The sequence below is a fragment of the Syzygium oleosum genome, unplaced genomic scaffold (genome assembly GCF_021117445.2).
Source record: "Syzygium oleosum isolate NSW1041296 unplaced genomic scaffold, Sole_v2.1 Sole_v2.02, whole genome shotgun sequence".
NCBI classification, from domain to species: Eukaryota; Viridiplantae; Streptophyta; class Magnoliopsida; order Myrtales; family Myrtaceae; genus Syzygium; species Syzygium oleosum.
Window position 1 is genome coordinate 5,528,333 of NW_026607486.1, and position 17,351 is coordinate 5,545,683.

The window sequence follows — 17,351 nt, forward strand, 5'->3', positions numbered from 1 at the left end:
ACTTGGACAAGCAAGTGGCTGGGGACAAGGGCCAATTAAAGGAGGAAAACGTGGAGGGAGGAAAGCATCGAATACCGTGGATTCGGGCCCGAGGCGGTCCGGGCCCATCCGCCCACGTGAACGTGTCATGGGCGCCGTTCGGTGCAGCCCCCCGCACACCCCCATGTCCAATCAGATCCAAAAGCTTCGACAAGCTACGATAAGATGACGTCCCCCCCTCTCTCGTTTGGTTCCTTTGAGTGAAATTCGCGAAAGGTATATATAGCCGAAAAGAAAATACAAGAATAAAAAAAATATTTAAAAAATCCCGAGAGAGAGAGTCTTTCTAAGAATATATGGTAAAACACTGTATATGTATATAACCATCACTCGCCCTGCAAAATTCTTCCGAAGTCATGTACATTATTATTTGATGGTAAGTTTTTATTCATTCCTTATTCGTCATCCTGGGATCTGGGTGCCGATAGGGATCTTCAAAATAGAGACAAAGGGCAAAGGAGAGCACCCTCCCTGTGGAAGAACAGAAGAAAAAACTCATGTCAAGAGAGTTCGCGAGACATTGAATTGATAAAGAGAGATCATGATACCCAAGACAAAAAAAAGGCCACGCCAGCTAATGATAAATCACTGATCAGCAAGAACTCAACATGACAGCATAATAGAGCAAAAAACAGGTTTCTGAACTTCAGAACTCATCATGACAGCATAATCCCAATCATTATACCAGACCGATTCACTCATGAATGACATTAGATGTGATCTAATCTGACACTACGACAGGGTATAAACCATCCAGACAATCTAGGAAAGGAATAGACACATATCATGACATTATCTTGATAAGGGTTATCCTAACAGACATGTACCTGCCGCTCAGAGCCACGAACTTCAAAACATTTAGATATCCGAGTGATTGCTCAGTAGTAAAGATGACATGCTCTAGGGTAAGGCATTATCATCAAGCAAGAAGTAAATGTGCCAAGCCAAGGACCTTTAGATCAACTCCATTTGTGCCAGAGCTAATTTATTTAAATATACAACGCTAGTTTGCAATACAATTTAGAGACAAGCTACATATGAGTTCCAAGCAAATGCAGGTGGCTGAAGGTGGAAGAAGTCATAAGCAAATCAAGGCTAAAACATCTCATCTTAAGATAATCAGAATTCCATATCACCACAAAAGAATCAAATCACTTCCATCTCATTCTTCATACATGATATTCTAACAATGGATTCCCCAATGCACCCATAACAATTGAAACAGCACTAGCAATGATGATAAAAAAAGGCCAAGAGTTTCTCTAAATTATCGCTGCTGCTACGAATTTATTTGTTCGAAATTTTTTTGATAGTTGAGAGGGTTGGAACATAAGCATGTAAGTAATATCAATCTTAAAAATTGCCCAAATAGACATTTCCTATAGCAGTAAGCTAGTTGTTGACTGTTAAGGGTCAACAGTGACGACATTAACAACAAGACCTTCATCCCTTTTTGCCGGAACCCGAGCTTCGAATAACATAAAATAATATAAACACACAAAACCGCAGCTTATATTAATGCAAAGACATCAATACTAGAAGTAAATTGGCATAAAAGCTGAGGCCTCGCAGTAAATTCAGTGAAAGTCACCAGTGAATACGAAACCACTCGTTACCATGGTAATCTACCTCAGGAACCCAAGGGGTTTCAAAAGAAATGATGATTGGTAACAAAAAGAGAAAATTAACAGCATGTAAATAACACCGGGCAAAAGCTGAAAACAGATCTATGACAGCCAAAAAGAGGGTTATTTTTAATGACAGAGAGAATTAACTACATATAAATGACACAGGCCAGTCTCATGCAGAATACCCCTGATAAAATTCTCACTCACCACCCCTACCACTCTAACATAGCATCACAATATCGCATAGCATCTGTAAAGTGTCTCAGATTCCAAACATCTATGACTACAAATTTAATGCCAAAACTGGACTGTGTGTTAACTCCATTGGCTGCTCAACTTCCATATATCAAAAAAAGATCTCATCGCCGAGAATGAACAGATTTCTTGCACTACACTCCTTTCATTTCTAACCCATGATTATTGAAGATATGTGACCAAACAACTAATGCCACTGGACCACAAACCTCTTTCGTGAGAATGATAGAATAATCCATTAATAATTCAGATACTTATTATACGTTTCCCACCAAAATTCGACATCAGAGAAGGAATATACTTTGATAAAGGAAAAACAGTTTTTTACTTTTAGTGAACCGATCTGGTTTTTCGTATTCAAATGAACAATTCTCCGAAGATAATCTATTTCTAGTGAAACCAAACACTCTCTAGTTTTCATCTAAATGACATATCATCCAGAAGACATCTCAAAGATCCTTCACGAGATTTCCTCCTTCCGACACCTACATACCAAAATACTTATTGCACACCAATCAATTTTCCGACGCAGGGAACCTTTAGAGTTTGAAAATTAAAGATCCCCATACCAGAGCTATAACACAATAATTGTTATTAAAACATGTTTGATTGGATAAATGAGTAGCACCATAAATTAGGCTAAACGATATCTGCCGGGCAAACCACCACAAGTTATTAACAATAACCAAGCTTGCATGGTTAAAAAAATGATAATTTTTTAATGAATAATCCTATGACGTCATTGTTACCACTAGATTTATCGACGCAGGGAGCCTTTAGAGTCTGAAAGTAAAGATCCCATACCAGAGTTATAAAACAATAAATGTTATCAAAGCAAATTTGTTTGCATGAATGAGTACTAAATCATGGATTTGGAGAACCATAAACCAAGTTCACGGTGTCTGCCGGGCATCAACATGGCAAGTTATTAACGACAACCAAGCTTGCATGGTAAAGAAACTGATGATCTTCCTAATGAATAATCGTATGACGTCATCGCAATGCACATGGTAGCACCTCCCAACAACAACTAATCCCTCAATAAACTTGCACAACAGACAGCGGCAATTGTGCATTAACCCTTGTAAATGAAAAATAAGGGAAGGAATTAGGGGAAAGACACGCTATTTTTTGGCCAAACTAAGCACACCAGGGGACTTCTTTCTCAAGTATGCAAGTTTTAAGCATCCGTTATTGACATGATTCAGAAGACAGTAACCTCAACAGGTTGATGCAGAAGTCGTCACATTTTCAAACAGCATGCCCAACAGCATCAAAGAATAATCAAGAGAAGAACAGACAAACATCAAAACTTCAATCCAAAGACATTTAACCACAACCCAATAAGAGAGTTTGGACTTACACATACATTGTATATCCAGCTATTCCTTCGGCTTTTCAGTTCTGTTCTTGCTGCCGTAAATCAAACCATTTTGCTGCGGATGGACCCGATAATCAGCATCAGCAGACGATACTAACCGATCCGCACTAGCAAATGACGACATAGCAAGCCAACTAAAACCGATCGAAAGCAAATTACCTACCACTAACCTGTGGGTCACCTATCGGCCGGGTGCGATCGACGAACTTGTAAGGGTCCGAACCCGCAATGGCCGCCCTCTCCTGCGACCGCGACAAGAACACACTAGAAAACTCAAAAAAAAAAGAAAAAAAACCACCTCTCCAACATCCGACAAAAGCCAAACGATCGAGGGAACAGCTCCGACAGAAATGAGTACAGAAAGTTAGGACTAGTAACCTCTTGCTCGCGCTTGAGGTCGCGAGATGGCTTGACCCAGAGGACGTAGGCCAGGGTTCCGGCGACGACCCAGGAGGCGAGGTTGGCACCGCCCCTGAGACCGCCCGTCGCGTTGCTCACGAACGACCTCACGTTCCCCACCGTTCTCCTCCAGCTGCTCGCCATTGTGAGTGAGATCTCTCTCTCTCTCTCTCTCTCTCTCTCTCTGTCTAGGGTTTTGGAATTTATATGGCCAGTTATGGAAAAAGAGGGGAAAATCGAAATAGCCGGGCGAAGCCAAAGAGAGGCGGAGTCGCGATTCGAAAGCCAAGAGGAGAGGAGGGGATGAAGAGGAGTTCACCGAGCGGAGCAACGCCGCTCGCGACGCCGCCGGCCCGACATGGAAAGTACGGATTGAGTTCAGTTTGGCTGTTACGTGTCCCGTTCACTGACCAGAGGGACTCGGTGGAATGCAATTCGAACCAAAATCCCAATTTTGTGTATGTTACGCCAGGAGGGCAAAAACAAGTGCTCTAGAAAAACTTGTTTCCTGACGACTGACTCTACTAATGTTCGAGAGAGACGAGGAAAATTTACTTGTACGCTTTGATGCGGATGCGTGATCCAAAAAAAAATTTCGAAACTTTTTGTGAGCTTCGACGAGAAAATAAGGAAAGATCGCCTTACGCCTTACATCTTATTGGTTTGATTAGATTAAATTAAATAATACGTGATCCTAGTGAAAAAATATGAATTAGCATGGCAATTCGCATTTATGTTCGTGATGCGATAGTCTAGTTCAATATTTCATAAATGCTTTTTGGGCTCCCCAAGGATAAATTCGTGAGCGGATTGTGCTTAGTCGAGAATTGCACTAAAATCGACCGCGTCCATGTAGATATTTAGGTATATCGACCCCATGGTCACTTCCACGTTTGGTGCTTCATAATTAGAAGCATTTGGACAAAAGAAAGAAAAGACCAAACGGAAAACTTTCACCGAGACAGATGCTCCGATCTATTAATAAGATGAACCCAGTTCCCAGTCAGAAACAATCGCAGGTTCATCATCGTTTTGAATACGTAATGGATGACCTGGTCCCTTATCTCTATTCCTGCAAAAATGGAGAACTAAAGTAGAGAACAAATGAAATATTAAATAAGAAATAATCGTTGATAATATAAACTGGCCTGGACATCTCAATCTCTAGAAGACGATGACGAGAAGGAAATTATAAAGCTGCTAGGACCATTACGCGGTCTGGTCCCAGGTTACAAACGATCAACAGATCCACGGTCTAGAGGATGCCTTTGGTCCCCAGTTTATATACAACACAAACCCAGACAAACTAACAACAACGACGTCGACAAATGGCAATCAGGGAATAATGAGATCAAACAAACCTTGGTGGTCACAGAGAGAACAAGGTCACAAGAAAATGCAGTAACGACCCAAGGACACAGCGGGGCAGGAGAGAGGTTGGTATAATTGAACCCGCCATGTCAAGTCGCATCTATGACCTGGAATCATCTCACATGGGCGCAGCTCCGTGACTTTCTTTCATCTCATTCCCTATTTTGATTTGGGGCCATTAAAGATCTTTTGTCTATATCAACAAACTTTGGTGACATCCCTGCTCGATCTGTTGTACTTCATGTGGCTCTTGACGAGCTGCCCAGCTGCGATGGCGGACAGCAGAGAAAGCTCCCCCACAAGAACTGAACCGGCTATGATGGTCGCCAGGAGCCTCGCATTAGCTCCAGGGAACTCTTTGTTTGCACCCCTGACGCCGAGCATGTTCAGGCAAGCAGACTGAGATGCAAGCTGAGTACCACCTCCAACAGTGCCAACCTGTAAGGACAAGCATCTAAGATTGTCAAATATAAGGAAGGACTATAATACCGCCCTGGCACTTTAGTTAAATTTCCATATAGAAAAAAATGTACAACGTTACAATCAGTCCACTAAGTGCATGGTAAAGTACAAAAAAGGGAATAATCAATACTTGCTAAACAGAGCAAAAATGAAAATTTCGAATACAAACTAGTTTCCCATGTGACTCTGCTGAAAACAAGAGGGTGCATTTCAAAGTTCCCGAATATAGAAACGGAAAGGATAAACTATATTGGAGAGACATTCAACTACCTCTATGGAAGGCATGGTGACAGATACATGAAGATCCCTTCCCTCGTTAACAGCTTCCATCATGGTGATGCAATGAGAACTCTCGACATTCTGAGCTGGATCCTGTCCAGTTGCTATAAATATTGCAGAGACTATGTTGCTTGCATGGGCATTAAAACCACCAAGAGCACCAGCAACTGCGGATCCAGTGAGATTCTTAAGCATGTTGAGTTCTACAAGGGCAGCTACATTGGTTTTCAGCACCTGCTTCACCACATCTTCCTTTATTAGAGCTTCACAAACTACTGATTTTCCCCGGCCTTCAATCCAGTTCACAGCAGCCGGTTTCTTGTCAGAACAGAAGTTTCCTGCCACAGTTGATCGTTAAAGGCGAGGAAGAACCACAAAGGTGCTGATTTGGCAGCAAAAGTACTACTACTTCTGTTGAAAGTTACAAGTACGAAAGCAACAGATTGGAGAAATTAACAACGATAGCACACTTTCAAATTGAAAGGACGGAAGGGGAGGCAAGAGGAGTTGCAAGAATGAAAGCTCCAAGAAAGATTTTTCTTTCCTTTCACAAGCATATAGCTGCTTGAAAGGATAATAAACAGAAAGGACAAAGTCACGTAGTAACTTGACAAATATTCCTTCATGTCATTTTCCTTAATGATGCCAGTAACATTGAATTATTTCATCAAGGAGAGAAACGTATACAATTGAGACCTTAAACAGTAACACCGCCCTTGAATTTAAAATGCCATCACTGATTTAACTTCACATACAGGCATGATCTACTCAGAGACAGCCAAAGGAAGATGGATTAATATGCCATAAATATTATAAGGAGGAGCGAAAGCCCGCATGCACTGCCAGGACAAGAGCAACAGGAAGATTATAAGAAAAGATAAATTAAATAAAATGGACCACATTAGGCACAATTCATCGTGAAATCAAGAGATCAAGATGGAACCATATCTATTTCATGATTGAGAAGATAATCATGAATTATGGGACATACTTTGACATGTAGAGACAAGAAATCCCATTTGTCAACTGTCAACCATGTGCACATGGGGCTTACTAATGAGATATAGAATGATGCTCCACGCCAGCTCACTGAATGGAAGTAACATCGATGTAGAAACTATCCAGCAAATAGAAGAAAATGATTACACAAAAATAACTAACTCTCTAGGCCTAGTTTGGTATTTCAAGGAAAGTATGGAAATCAAGAAAAACCAGAAAAAAAAAACTTGGGAATTACAAATTTATAGAAAAAATTAGCCCCGATGCAAACATGGGGGTAAATGGTCCATGAAAATGCCAAAAAAATACTATGGAGCAAACGAAGTTTACCAGAGATGCCAATAACGTCCATATCTGGGAAATCATTTTGAAGGAAGTCCAGGACATTCTGAACCCCTTTGGAGACCATGTTCATCCCCATCGCATCACCAGTGCTGCAACTGAACCTCATATATAGATTCTTCCCGGCAATAGAGCACTTTATACTCTGAAGCCTCGCAAACCTACTCGATCTGCCACCCAAAAAAAAAAAAAAAAAACAGAATCATGAAAGGAAGCCCTTACATGGCAATATTTAGAAATGCTTTCTCCTAATAGGACACACTTAACCGTGTCGAATTTGATAGAACGGCAAGCCTCTATCTAAGGAAGCATCATAAAATCATGGGTTACATCAAAAGAATGTCCAGATTATATCCCAAATTCGATAAACAGAAAGTCATATACTAGTTTGATGATTCTCAGATTTCCCTCTCCATATTAAACAGTTATGAATACAAAATCTCGGATAGCAAGAACAGATTCTCGTCACTATCATAATTGAAAGAAGCAGACTCACCTAGTAATGTCAGTCAACCTAGGGACAGTCGATAAAAGAATGACAAGACATACATAGCACACAACTGTAGACACTAGACATAGAACTCAATTTCTGAAGCACGAAAGACCGCCAAAAAATTTAAGCAAATCAGAAGTAACTAGCCATGAGCTGACCTGTTAAACACAAGTTCCAAGGTATCAAAATTGACCGGATCCTCCAAGAAGAACTTCAATTCCGAGGCTCTCTTCACATCACCGAACCTCACAACGGGCGCTCTCGTCATGCCGTCTCTTAACAGCACGCTCCTCGCTCCGCCAGACGCGTAAATCGCCTTGCAGCCTCTGTTCGTACTCGCCACCAAGCAACCTTCGGTGGTAGCCATGGGCACATGATACTTGAATCCATCGAGCAACAATGGTCCTGCAACTCCGACCGGAATCTGCACGTATCCGACCGGCAGTTCACAGCATTGCCCCAAAATCGACTCGTAATCGAATCCTTCTAGGGGCAGATCAGTGAGCGACCTCCCAGTCGTTCTCTGCAAAGCCTCACGCCGAACGAAAGCCGCTCTTCTGCAGTCGCTGAGCTTAGATTCTAGCGAATACGAAGGAATCGTACCGTCCACGACGGATTTGACGATCTCCTCGTCTTCGGCACAGGACAAAGCCGAAATCGCCGGCTCCGGATCGACCGATTTCGGAAGCGGAGCCGCAATGTCCGTACAGACGAAGCCGCGGCTGACGTCGTCGTCGAGGTCCTCCCACGCGTCGTGGGAGGCGCGGGCGATGAAGGACTGGACGAAGTCGATGCCGAAGAAGCCGAGGAGGTAGATGAAGGAGGCGACGAGGGAGACGATGGCGGCGATCTCCGGGAGGGTGACGACGTGGAGGGGGACGGAGTCGTGGATCTTGTCGCGCCACCGGTGGAGGAGGTAGTAGGCGACGGAGAAGAAGAGGGTGAAGAACACCGCGTTGGTCAGGTACAGAGGGAGCGGGAGAGCGTCCGATGCTCTCGGCGGCTCGAGGGGGCGGGACGACGAGGCGGAGCCTCCCTCGTCGCCGCGGTGGCTCGGGCCGCCGCGCGCGGCGGAGGGGAGCGGTGGCTTCGGCGGCCGCCGGCGGGCGTCCATCCGGGAATCCGGCGGTGGAAGGAAGTTTCGCTACCACTGAGCTGGAGCGAGTGAACGAAGGAGAGGGAGTCACGGAGCGTTTTGGGCTTTCGGGAGGTTGAATTTTATACGCGGGCATGAAAACATTAAAAAAAAACACGATAAACCAAAAAAAAAATTAAAAAAATTAAAAAAAATGAGAAACTATATTACTTGCATTAGTAATATAGTAAAGGGAAATTACTTGCATTTTTAGATATACAATTCAAATATTTTTCGTATATTTTCTGAATTTACGAAACGAATGCTTTTTTTCTGGTAAAAATCATTAATATATGTATAAAATAGTAAAATATACTTGTGTATATAATTTACAAAAAATTGGTAATCACTGTTTGTCGAGCAATAATAACCGGGTCTAATATAGTTAAATATATGGTATGAAATCGTTGGCACGTCAAATTCATAAACGTAGGTGTTATTTTCTTTAATTTTTACTCCCTATTAATGGGTACAAACAAAACAATGATCATTAGATATTGACTTCTCTTGTGAATTCTCTTGTCAGGCGAGTTCTCATTTATTTGTCGCTTACGTCACCCCGAATATCCTGTCGATTTTCCATATCAATTCACGTCGTCATATTCCAAAATAAAATATACTCAAGATAAATTTCTAATGGTATTTTTAACTCATCGTAACCGAGTCGTGTTATTTCACATTAAGGATTCGAAAGCTGACATACAGAATTTCTTTTTTGGTAAGAGCTATATTGGAGCACTCCGAAAAATAAAGTCGAAGGTGGCATGAAAATGGAGGCAAAAGGAGCATAGCATAACATACAAATATCCCAATGGAAAGGAAAGTCCACAGCATATGAGAAGGACCATATGATCTAATTCGTGGACTTCCAAAAAATTAACCGTCGGTCGAGGCACGAACAGGCGTACCCAACACTTAAAAGTTGAAATGGCGAAAATAACGAAATTTTACTTACTGAATAATTGGTAAAATTTCATGGGAGACATGCAATTGCTAACAATCAACTTTATGTGCCCGCAAAAACAATGAAATATTTTTAGATGCACGAGTTAAAAGAGGGAGCAAAGAATTGCGATGGCGCGAATTTTTCGCGGATTTTTTAGGACTTGTTGCAAAATAGAAAAGCTTTTAATTATTAGAAAATAAAACTGTGGATGAGAAATTATTAATGCTCATATGACTGATGAATGAGTTTAAGGATCCGTTACCTTTAAGCACAAGGTGCACTTGCTTGGCAAGTTGGGGAAATGAAGGATTTTTCCACGAATTAGTTTTATGGAATTTCACACATTTGGTTAAAGCCATTTATTGTCAAAGAAAATATACATGCTTAAAGTTAGGAAAAACGAATTTCCTAACCTAAAAAGGGGAAAAATGTTTTACTGGAAAATGATTTCTCAAAAACTACTTTCATTTATCATGAAATTTTTCCCGAAATAAACACGCACCGAAACTTCATAAAAAGAAAAACGTTTTCCATGAAAATTATTATCAAGATAAATGGTTAGTTTTCATTTGTTATGTGATTTAGGAAAAGCGATTTTTCTATTGCCAGAGAGGGAAGTTCTTTTCCCCAGTCTAAAATTGTTGTTTTTGCTCGATGTAAAACATTTTCCATTATCCGATTACCGAAAAGTCGGAAACTAATTTTCCTTCAAATAAATGAACCCTTAATAAAAAATGATTCCCGCACTTTTACTTCCTCGGTTACTATAGTCTTTAAAAGGGGAAATTACCAAAAAATCATAAACCTATTTCACTTGTGCCAATTCAATCCCAAATCTTTCAATTATGCCAATTGAGTAAATTCAGCCAATTTTAATCGGAATCGCTAACACGGACGCCGGCCGTCTTACAGAGCACGACCGGCGCTGATGTTAATAATTTTTTAAAAAAATTCTGATTTTTTTTTTCTGATTTTTTTCTACCAAGCCCAATGAGAGTCATAGGCCAACCCTTGCTGGTCACAGCCGAGGGCCGCTAGATCCTCGCCAGTCGCGAGCAAGGGTCGCGGCCCTCGCCGAACTTGGTAGGAAAAACAGAAAAAAAAAAGAAAGAAAAAAGGAAAAAATGAAAATTTATTCATAAAAAATTATAAAAGTTGTTTTATGTTAGTGCTGGCCATCTTATATGGCGCTACTGGCATTCACTTTTCGGCTAAAATTGAGCGGATAGATTCAATTGGCATAAATGAAAATTTCATAACTCGATTTGCACATATAAAATGTTTAGAATTGAATAATTTAATAGGTTTACGTTTTATTTTTGTAATTTCTTCGTTTTAAAAAGGAAAATAGCCAAAGGGGCTCTCTAATCAACTCTTGACTTTTGGTTAATGGGTGCGAGATGTCAATCAAGAAATCAATGCCAGAAAATTCGAGATCCCGACGTGCCTGCTTTTGATTTTTCTAGAAAGAGCAAGCACTCTTTCGCTTTCGATGCAATTGACGGGATCCTAGACCACGTCCTCACCGCTTTTACCAACCCAACGAAAAGTAATTACAAGCTTAATGTCGAAAAACTTTAAATTAATATATTAATAATAAATTTATTTTAAATTTATATTTTGATCACAAAAAATTTTAAATTGATATATTTGTGATAAAATTATGCTCTATTAATTTTCATTAAATTATATTAATATCACGAAAAACCACACATTGACAATAAACGAAAGATAAAACTCCAAATCGATACACCTACAAGTGTAACATGTCATCAAACTCAACAATTTAATAGTTAAATTTAACGGAAAGTAATTTAGGGTGAATTTGTTACGGATGTACCGATTCGAGGGTTTTTTTTAGTAAAAAAAATCGGTCTCGACTAAATTTGTCACCGGTGTACCGGTTTGAGATTTTTCGTGGTACTAACCCTAATTACAGCATACACAATCAATACAAAAACTAAGAAGGAGAAAAAAAGAATTTGAGAGAGCAGGTTATTATAATTTTTTCAACCCAGAGTGCATAGAGTCATTACTTGTGTATAATTTTCTCTGCATCACCGTTCTTCTTCCAAACAAAAAGAGCATAGTTATAGCTATGTATGCAATTAAAATGTAAATAGAGCACGACGCGTGCGGACAGCTGTGTCGTACCCACTACTAGAATTCCACACCGACGAGAGCATGTTATTGTACTCTCGCTAACATGCTCTCGCTAGTTGATGTTCTAGTCTTTTAATCGGAGAATCTTTCAATAACAACATCAAATTATCGGCAAATCTGTGTTTAGATTCTCCGTTTGGCACGATCCACCTGATCGACCATATGATGAACCATGCACCTAATAGGGGCGATTGCGCGATCTTATCTCAAATTGAAAATGCACGAACAAATCGGGGGACCAAGGAAAGAACCGATTAGCCAGCAACTCAAAGAGGAGGCTCCACTATGGTCAGCATCGGACATGGGGCCTCCACAACCGTCGCATGTCTCGTCGTTTCTTTTCTGTTTGCCTTTGGTGTTGCTTTCATCGCGTCCCTAGTCACGAACCGAATGGGGATATGCTTCAATCAACCTCGACACAAAAAGCCATTGCATTGCGTGTTTCGTGCTTTTTACAAGGAGCGCGAGTGCAATCACTCGGTTTGAATTTTGAATGGGAAAGTGTTGACACCTGAAAATAACTCGAGTCTCGATCGATCGGTGGGGGGGGTCCATGTTAAGTTGTCGACGGGACATCTGGGAAGTGGTATTACGAATCGGCGACTAGCGCAGGTGGCTGTTGATCAGTGAAGACCGATAATGGACATACGGTAACTAATTAGTCAATTAGGTAACCGATGAAAGCCTTGAAAGACGATCGATTATAGCGGTTATTGGTATGCAGTGATCGATCGCGGCATCACGAAAAAAGAATGTGGAAGTGAGGACTGAATCGGAAGATATCCCACGGATCGTAACTGCTAGTGGATGAGAAGGTACGGTTAGGGGCAATCAAGTCGAGGCCCGGAATCTCGAGAGTAGCAAGAATTTAGAATCCGAACGAGGGGTCCTAATTTCAGGCCCAGGCCAAGTAGCAAAAGCATACTGAAGAAGAGAGAAGAAGGTGAAGCCCAGGACGGTGATGGGGGGGGGGGGGGGCCTCTGTCCCTGTCGTCTTGACGCGGCCTCGTCGAGATCATCCCCGACGCCGCGCACGACAGGTGACAACAATCGTATTATACGACTCTGTTCGGCCTGACTCTTGTCCGGTCAACGTCCGATACGCAACGGTGTAGCTTAGCGTCCAAGCGGATGCAATAAAAGAATTTGCAAGAAACTTTGGTGTCAATCCTCGGTGGCGCAAGAAGAAGACCGCACTGCAGACCCATTAGAGCCTTCGAGCTCGAGTGTCTTTGTGTGTGGAGAGAGAGAGAGAGAGAGAGAGAGAGAGAGAGGGGACGGCGATGGCGGAGGGGAAATTGTGCGTGACGGGAGCTGGGGGCTTTCTTGCTTCGTGGGTCGTCAAGATTCTCCTCTCCAAGGGCTACACCGTCCATGGCACCGTCAGGGACCCCAGTAAGTCCTTCGCTTCCCTGCGGTTCCTCTCCTCAGTTTATCAGCTTGTTCATCTCGCTCTTGGTTTTTTCTCACTCGGTCTGCTTTTGCTTTCTGTATTGTTCTGTGCTCGAGCTCTAATTGCCGGCATCCACGCTCAGTTCTCTGACCCATGTTTTGCATGTTCACGACAATAGGTTTTCTCTGCTCTGCGGACTCTTCTTATAGGTATTGTCTGGATTGAGGGAGGTGGAGGGAAGTGGGCGAAGATTGGTTAGAACCGGAAATGTTTCGTTTGTTTGGGTAGTTCACCTAGAAGGATATGAATGCAGATAGGAGGGATGTTACCTTTTTCTTTTATATCTACCCGCTTTACGAGCATCGGCCAAGGACCATCTCTTAGGTTATTTCGAGTGGGAGATGCCGGGTCCAACACACGGCATCTGCCACCCGGCGTTTCTTGTCAATCTAATTCATTGAAATTCCGTCCTGTAAAACGGAAGGATTATAAATTTCTAAAATAACAGGCAGGAGTACTGCACATAGAGCCATTGCGACACCCATCAAAGGAGTACTTTTCCATCCAGGAGCTACTTTACCATATTTTGAATTCAATGCTATCAATAAATCCCCTACAATAGTTCGTCTTAGTCAAGATCTAGATCTACCCTCAACGGTTTGCGTGCCATAGATTCTATTTCGTCTTCATTGAGATCTGTTGACTTTGTATACAATTCCGATGTAAATAAATTATCTTATCATAGATCCATCTTGGTCCGCTCCCGCATCCAAACCAAGTGCTCACTCAACCAAACCAACCGTTGACAAAATCACTGCGAATAGGGCAGGAGTTGGGTAGTTCCTACCTGAGCAGAGCCGAACAACATTCTCTTGAAAATGGGGGTAGGGTGAGGCATGTTTTTCCAGTCAAATAACCATGTTTTCCTTTCGACAGCATCCAAGCAACTGAAGCTCTCTCTATTTTTTCCCTTTCCTCGTCTTTTCCCTTCTAAGTATAATCAATCAATGGGGCTGTCTCCATTTCAAATGAAATTTTGCTATTTGTGATGCTAGGAAATTGAATCTTTGCATATTGTCACAAGATTAAATTGAAAGTTTGGGTCATTAAAGAGCAACAGAATATTGCCACTTTGAGAAATGGTTTTGGCTACAAAATTTGTCTGTTGGGAGGCTTGATTTTATGGATGGGGTTGGGAAAAGCAACTAATAGCCACGGTACCTCTATCTAGGCCCAGTATAGAACAATAAAACCTGCGGTCTTTTAATCTAGGGACTAAACTGGTAACTTTCTCTGTGCAGGTGATGCAAAGTATGCTCACTTGAAGAAACTAGATAAAGCATCTGAGAAATTGAGACTCTTCAAGGCGGATTTACTTGATTACAATTCTCTCCGCTCGGCAATTGAAGGATGTTGTGGGGTTCTCCATGTTGCTTGTCCAGTCCCTCCCTCCTCTGTGTCAAATCCTGAGGCAAGAGTTTCTCCGTCATATAGCTTTGTGACTATGTCAAATCCAAAAGATTTATTTCCACAAGCAGTGTTTAGATGTTGATGTGCATGCATTTGAATCTAAAAGAATGAATATATACTATTCAGATGTGTACGTGGTAGCTTTTTAACACTGCTTGTGAAAACTGAAATTACCATTCGCCGTTGTCCTTTCTTGGACCCATTGTCTAATTAAATATGATGGTTCTATACATGCAAATAAAATGCCTCTTCTTAGTCCTGTGGAACTATATCAATGTGAGAGAATATTTGAAGATTGGATCATGTCAAACTTGATTGACTTCTTAAGAAGCAGAAGGTTTGAGATATAATCCGGACCAGTCATCAAAATGAAACTGACAGGCTGAAAAACAAGGTCTTGGTGAAAGTCATTAGTTCTTGCAGATCTGCCTCTCATGGCTAGGGAGTTGATACTTGATATGATCGGCGAATTTTTCAATGCTTGTAGTCTCCGTCTCCTCTATTTTTGAATAAACTTTTTGCAGGCAGAGCTGCTTGCACCTGCAGTTAAGGGAACACTTAATGTACTGAAGGCATGTTCTGAAGCGAAAGTTAAGCGAGTTGTATATGTGTCCTCGGTTGCTGCATTGATGTTGAACCCAAGTTGGCCAAATGGTCAAGTGATGGATGAGTTGTCTTGGTCTGACAAGGAGTACTGTCGCAGGACTGAGGTGATCTGCTTATGAATTTAATCTGGTGAAATATATACTGTAGCCTTCTGGGGCAGTGTCGACATTCTTAATCATTGCCGTTTTGCCATGAGTCCAATTCTTTCTCTAAATAATAGGATTGACGACATAAAACTAATTAGCAAGTCTTAGCAAGATAGTTAGAACACCTGTATTTAAAGGATAATACTTACTACAGACTTGTAAAAATTCCTCTGATATTGCGTAAAGTTTCTGTCAAGTTTCATACAGCTTCTTTGGCAAATGAATAAATATATTACGAAGCTGCAATTTAGTTTGTGTTGCCTTTCCATAGTTGGCTATCCATCAGCTTATCTCTATAGAGCAATTATACTTCCGTATCTAAGAAAAGCATGCACTGATTCTTTGTTGTAAGTTCCTTCATTCCCTCCTGAATATACCCTCTTCTTGCCACAGAACTGGTATTGCCTTTCAAAAACTGAAGCAGAAAGCGAAGCTTCAGAATATGCAAAAAGAAATGGGCTCGACGTTGTATCGGTGTGTCCCAGTCTCATATTTGGCCCAATTCTGCAGTCAACACTCAATGCAAGCACAAGGGTCCTCTTAAATCTAATGAAAGGTGTGAAGCTTGTAATATGTAGTTATTCATTGCCACTACCTTCAGATCTGCTGTAAACCATGAATAGTTTAGAAATAAAGTTGTGGACGTTTTAATTTAAGATGGATTTTGTTAACGAGTATCCTAGGGGCACCTATTAAATAGCCAATACAGGAAACTATACAGTTTCGAATGCACTACTGTCATCGTGTTATTCACAATCAAAACTTTGAAAATTGAAGCATTCCAAATGAAATACATTTAACAAGTGCTACAGGGGCAATCATTGACAAGACCTTTTTAAGATTTCCTATTTGAAAAGAGACATAAGCGTGTGTCCTCTCCAGAACATTTTATGTTGTGGGGTTTTCCTTTCAATCTGACACAATTTCACATATGTCCGGAGTGCTGGGAAATCATTTGTGTTTCTGAATTATACTGCATTTGGATGCACTTTTCTTACCCTTCAAAATCGGGAGAAAATGACTCAGGCTGTACATTTGTCTTTGTGGCGTTCTAACATTGACGGACCTAATTCTGCTAGCAATCTTTTATGCGATGTAATAACAGGAGGGCAGGAGTCAGTGCCAAACAGGGTTAGGAATATAGTGGACGTTCGTGATGTCGCTGCAGCTGTACTTTTGGCATATGAGAAACCTGAGGCCGAAGGACGATATATATGCACATCTTACTGCATTAAGCCACAGGACTTGGTGGAAAATCTGAAGAGTCTGTATCCTAACTACACTTATCCCCATAGGTAAGCTTCGACTTCCCTCTGAATTATGCTGTCGAAATGATCTTGGATCTACCTGTTCTCCGTTTCCCGTTCTTTTCATATCCGATCAAGGAATAAAGAAAAGAAGTACAACCACATGAACTAAATCAGGCATTTTTCTTCTTGGTTTATAATCTATACATGGGACGAATCATGAATGCGTGCATGTTAATTGGCAGCTTTACTGAGACTGAAGGAGGGATTACTATCAGCTCAGAGAAGTTACGGAGGCTCGGTTGGACTAATAGGCCATTGGAGGAAACTCTAGTTGATTCAGTGGAAAGCTACCATGTGTCTGGACTATTGGAAATAAAGTAGTTCTGTCGTTGGGTTAGTTTCTGCCCCGGCATTGATGATTGCTTGATTGTCGTCAATGAGAACATTGTATTCCGTCAATAACACACAGACATTGTTTTATTGTGGCATAGAGGTCGCCATTGTCGTTCAGGCTTGTTATAAAGTTGGAGCTGAAATAAAGACGGGATGATCTGGACCGTTCAGAAATAAATGCATATTTTTTTCTCATGTCAA

General features: G+C 41.3%; 3 protein-coding genes across 4 annotated transcripts; 1 reads left to right on the forward strand and 2 right to left on the reverse strand.

Annotated features, from left to right (window-relative positions):
- Nucleotides 1-277: 277 nt before the first annotated feature.
- LOC115668342 (uncharacterized) lies at nt 278-4,177 on the reverse strand. 2 transcript variants are annotated; one of them, XM_030589808.2, is made up of 4 exons: nt 3,682-4,177; nt 3,474-3,545; nt 3,292-3,358; nt 278-510 (listed from the first exon to the last, which is right to left on the reverse strand). In XM_030589808.2, exons 1-3 carry the CDS (start codon nt 3,844-3,846, stop codon nt 3,305-3,307), a joined length of 291 nt encoding a protein of 96 aa, XP_030445668.1. In that variant the 5' UTR covers nt 3,847-4,177; the 3' UTR covers nt 278-510; nt 3,292-3,304. The 2 variants fall into 2 exon arrangements, with proteins under 2 accessions (XP_030445668.1, XP_030445675.1); XM_030589815.2 differs by having other exon boundaries at nt 3,286-3,358.
- Nucleotides 4,178-4,791: 614 nt separating this feature from the next.
- LOC115665629 (3-hydroxy-3-methylglutaryl-coenzyme A reductase 1-like) lies at nt 4,792-8,850 on the reverse strand. The gene is made up of 4 exons (XM_030587480.2): nt 7,807-8,850; nt 7,144-7,325; nt 5,806-6,152; nt 4,792-5,511 (listed from the first exon to the last, which is right to left on the reverse strand). The coding sequence occupies exons 1-4, from the start codon at nt 8,760-8,762 to the stop codon at nt 5,272-5,274; spliced, it is 1,725 nt and encodes a 574-aa protein (XP_030443340.2). The 5' UTR covers nt 8,763-8,850; the 3' UTR covers nt 4,792-5,271.
- Nucleotides 8,851-12,687: 3,837 nt separating this feature from the next.
- Nucleotides 12,688-17,345, forward strand: LOC115662738 (cinnamoyl-CoA reductase 1-like). Its single transcript, XM_056308644.1, has 6 exons — nt 12,688-13,287; nt 14,587-14,762; nt 15,286-15,465; nt 15,901-16,063; nt 16,613-16,802; nt 17,000-17,345. Exons 1-6 carry the CDS (start codon nt 13,176-13,178, stop codon nt 17,136-17,138), a joined length of 960 nt encoding a protein of 319 aa, XP_056164619.1. The 5' UTR covers nt 12,688-13,175; the 3' UTR covers nt 17,139-17,345.
- Nucleotides 17,346-17,351: the final 6 nt, after the last annotated feature.

Excerpts from the sequence above, each read along its gene's own strand:
- LOC115668342 (XM_030589808.2), bottom strand. The coding sequence starts at position 3,846 with ATGGCGAGCAGCTGGAGGAGAACGGTGGGGAACGTGAGGTCGTTCGTG. Across the intron at positions 3,546-3,681 it reads ACCTCAAGCGCGAGCAAGAG|GAGAGGGCGGCCATTGCGGG; the intron begins GTTACTAGTCCT and ends TCGCGGTCGCAG. Across the intron at positions 3,359-3,473 it reads GGCCGATAGGTGACCCACAG|CAAAATGGTTTGATTTACGG; the intron begins GTTAGTGGTAGG and ends GTCCATCCGCAG.
- LOC115665629 (XM_030587480.2), bottom strand. The coding sequence starts at position 8,762 with ATGGACGCCCGCCGGCGGCCGCCGAAGCCACCGCTCCCCTCCGCCGCG. Across the intron at positions 6,153-7,143 it reads GGACGTTATTGGCATCTCTG|GAAACTTCTGTTCTGACAAG; the intron begins GTAAACTTCGTT and ends CAACTGTGGCAG. Across the intron at positions 5,512-5,805 it reads TCACCATGCCTTCCATAGAG|GTTGGCACTGTTGGAGGTGG; the intron begins GTAGTTGAATGT and ends TTGTCCTTACAG.
- LOC115662738 (XM_056308644.1), top strand. The coding sequence starts at position 13,176 with ATGGCGGAGGGGAAATTGTGCGTGACGGGAGCTGGGGGCTTTCTTGCT. Across the intron at positions 13,288-14,586 it reads TGGCACCGTCAGGGACCCCA|GTGATGCAAAGTATGCTCAC; the intron begins GTAAGTCCTTCG and ends TTCTCTGTGCAG. Across the intron at positions 15,466-15,900 it reads AGTACTGTCGCAGGACTGAG|AACTGGTATTGCCTTTCAAA; the intron begins GTGATCTGCTTA and ends TTCTTGCCACAG.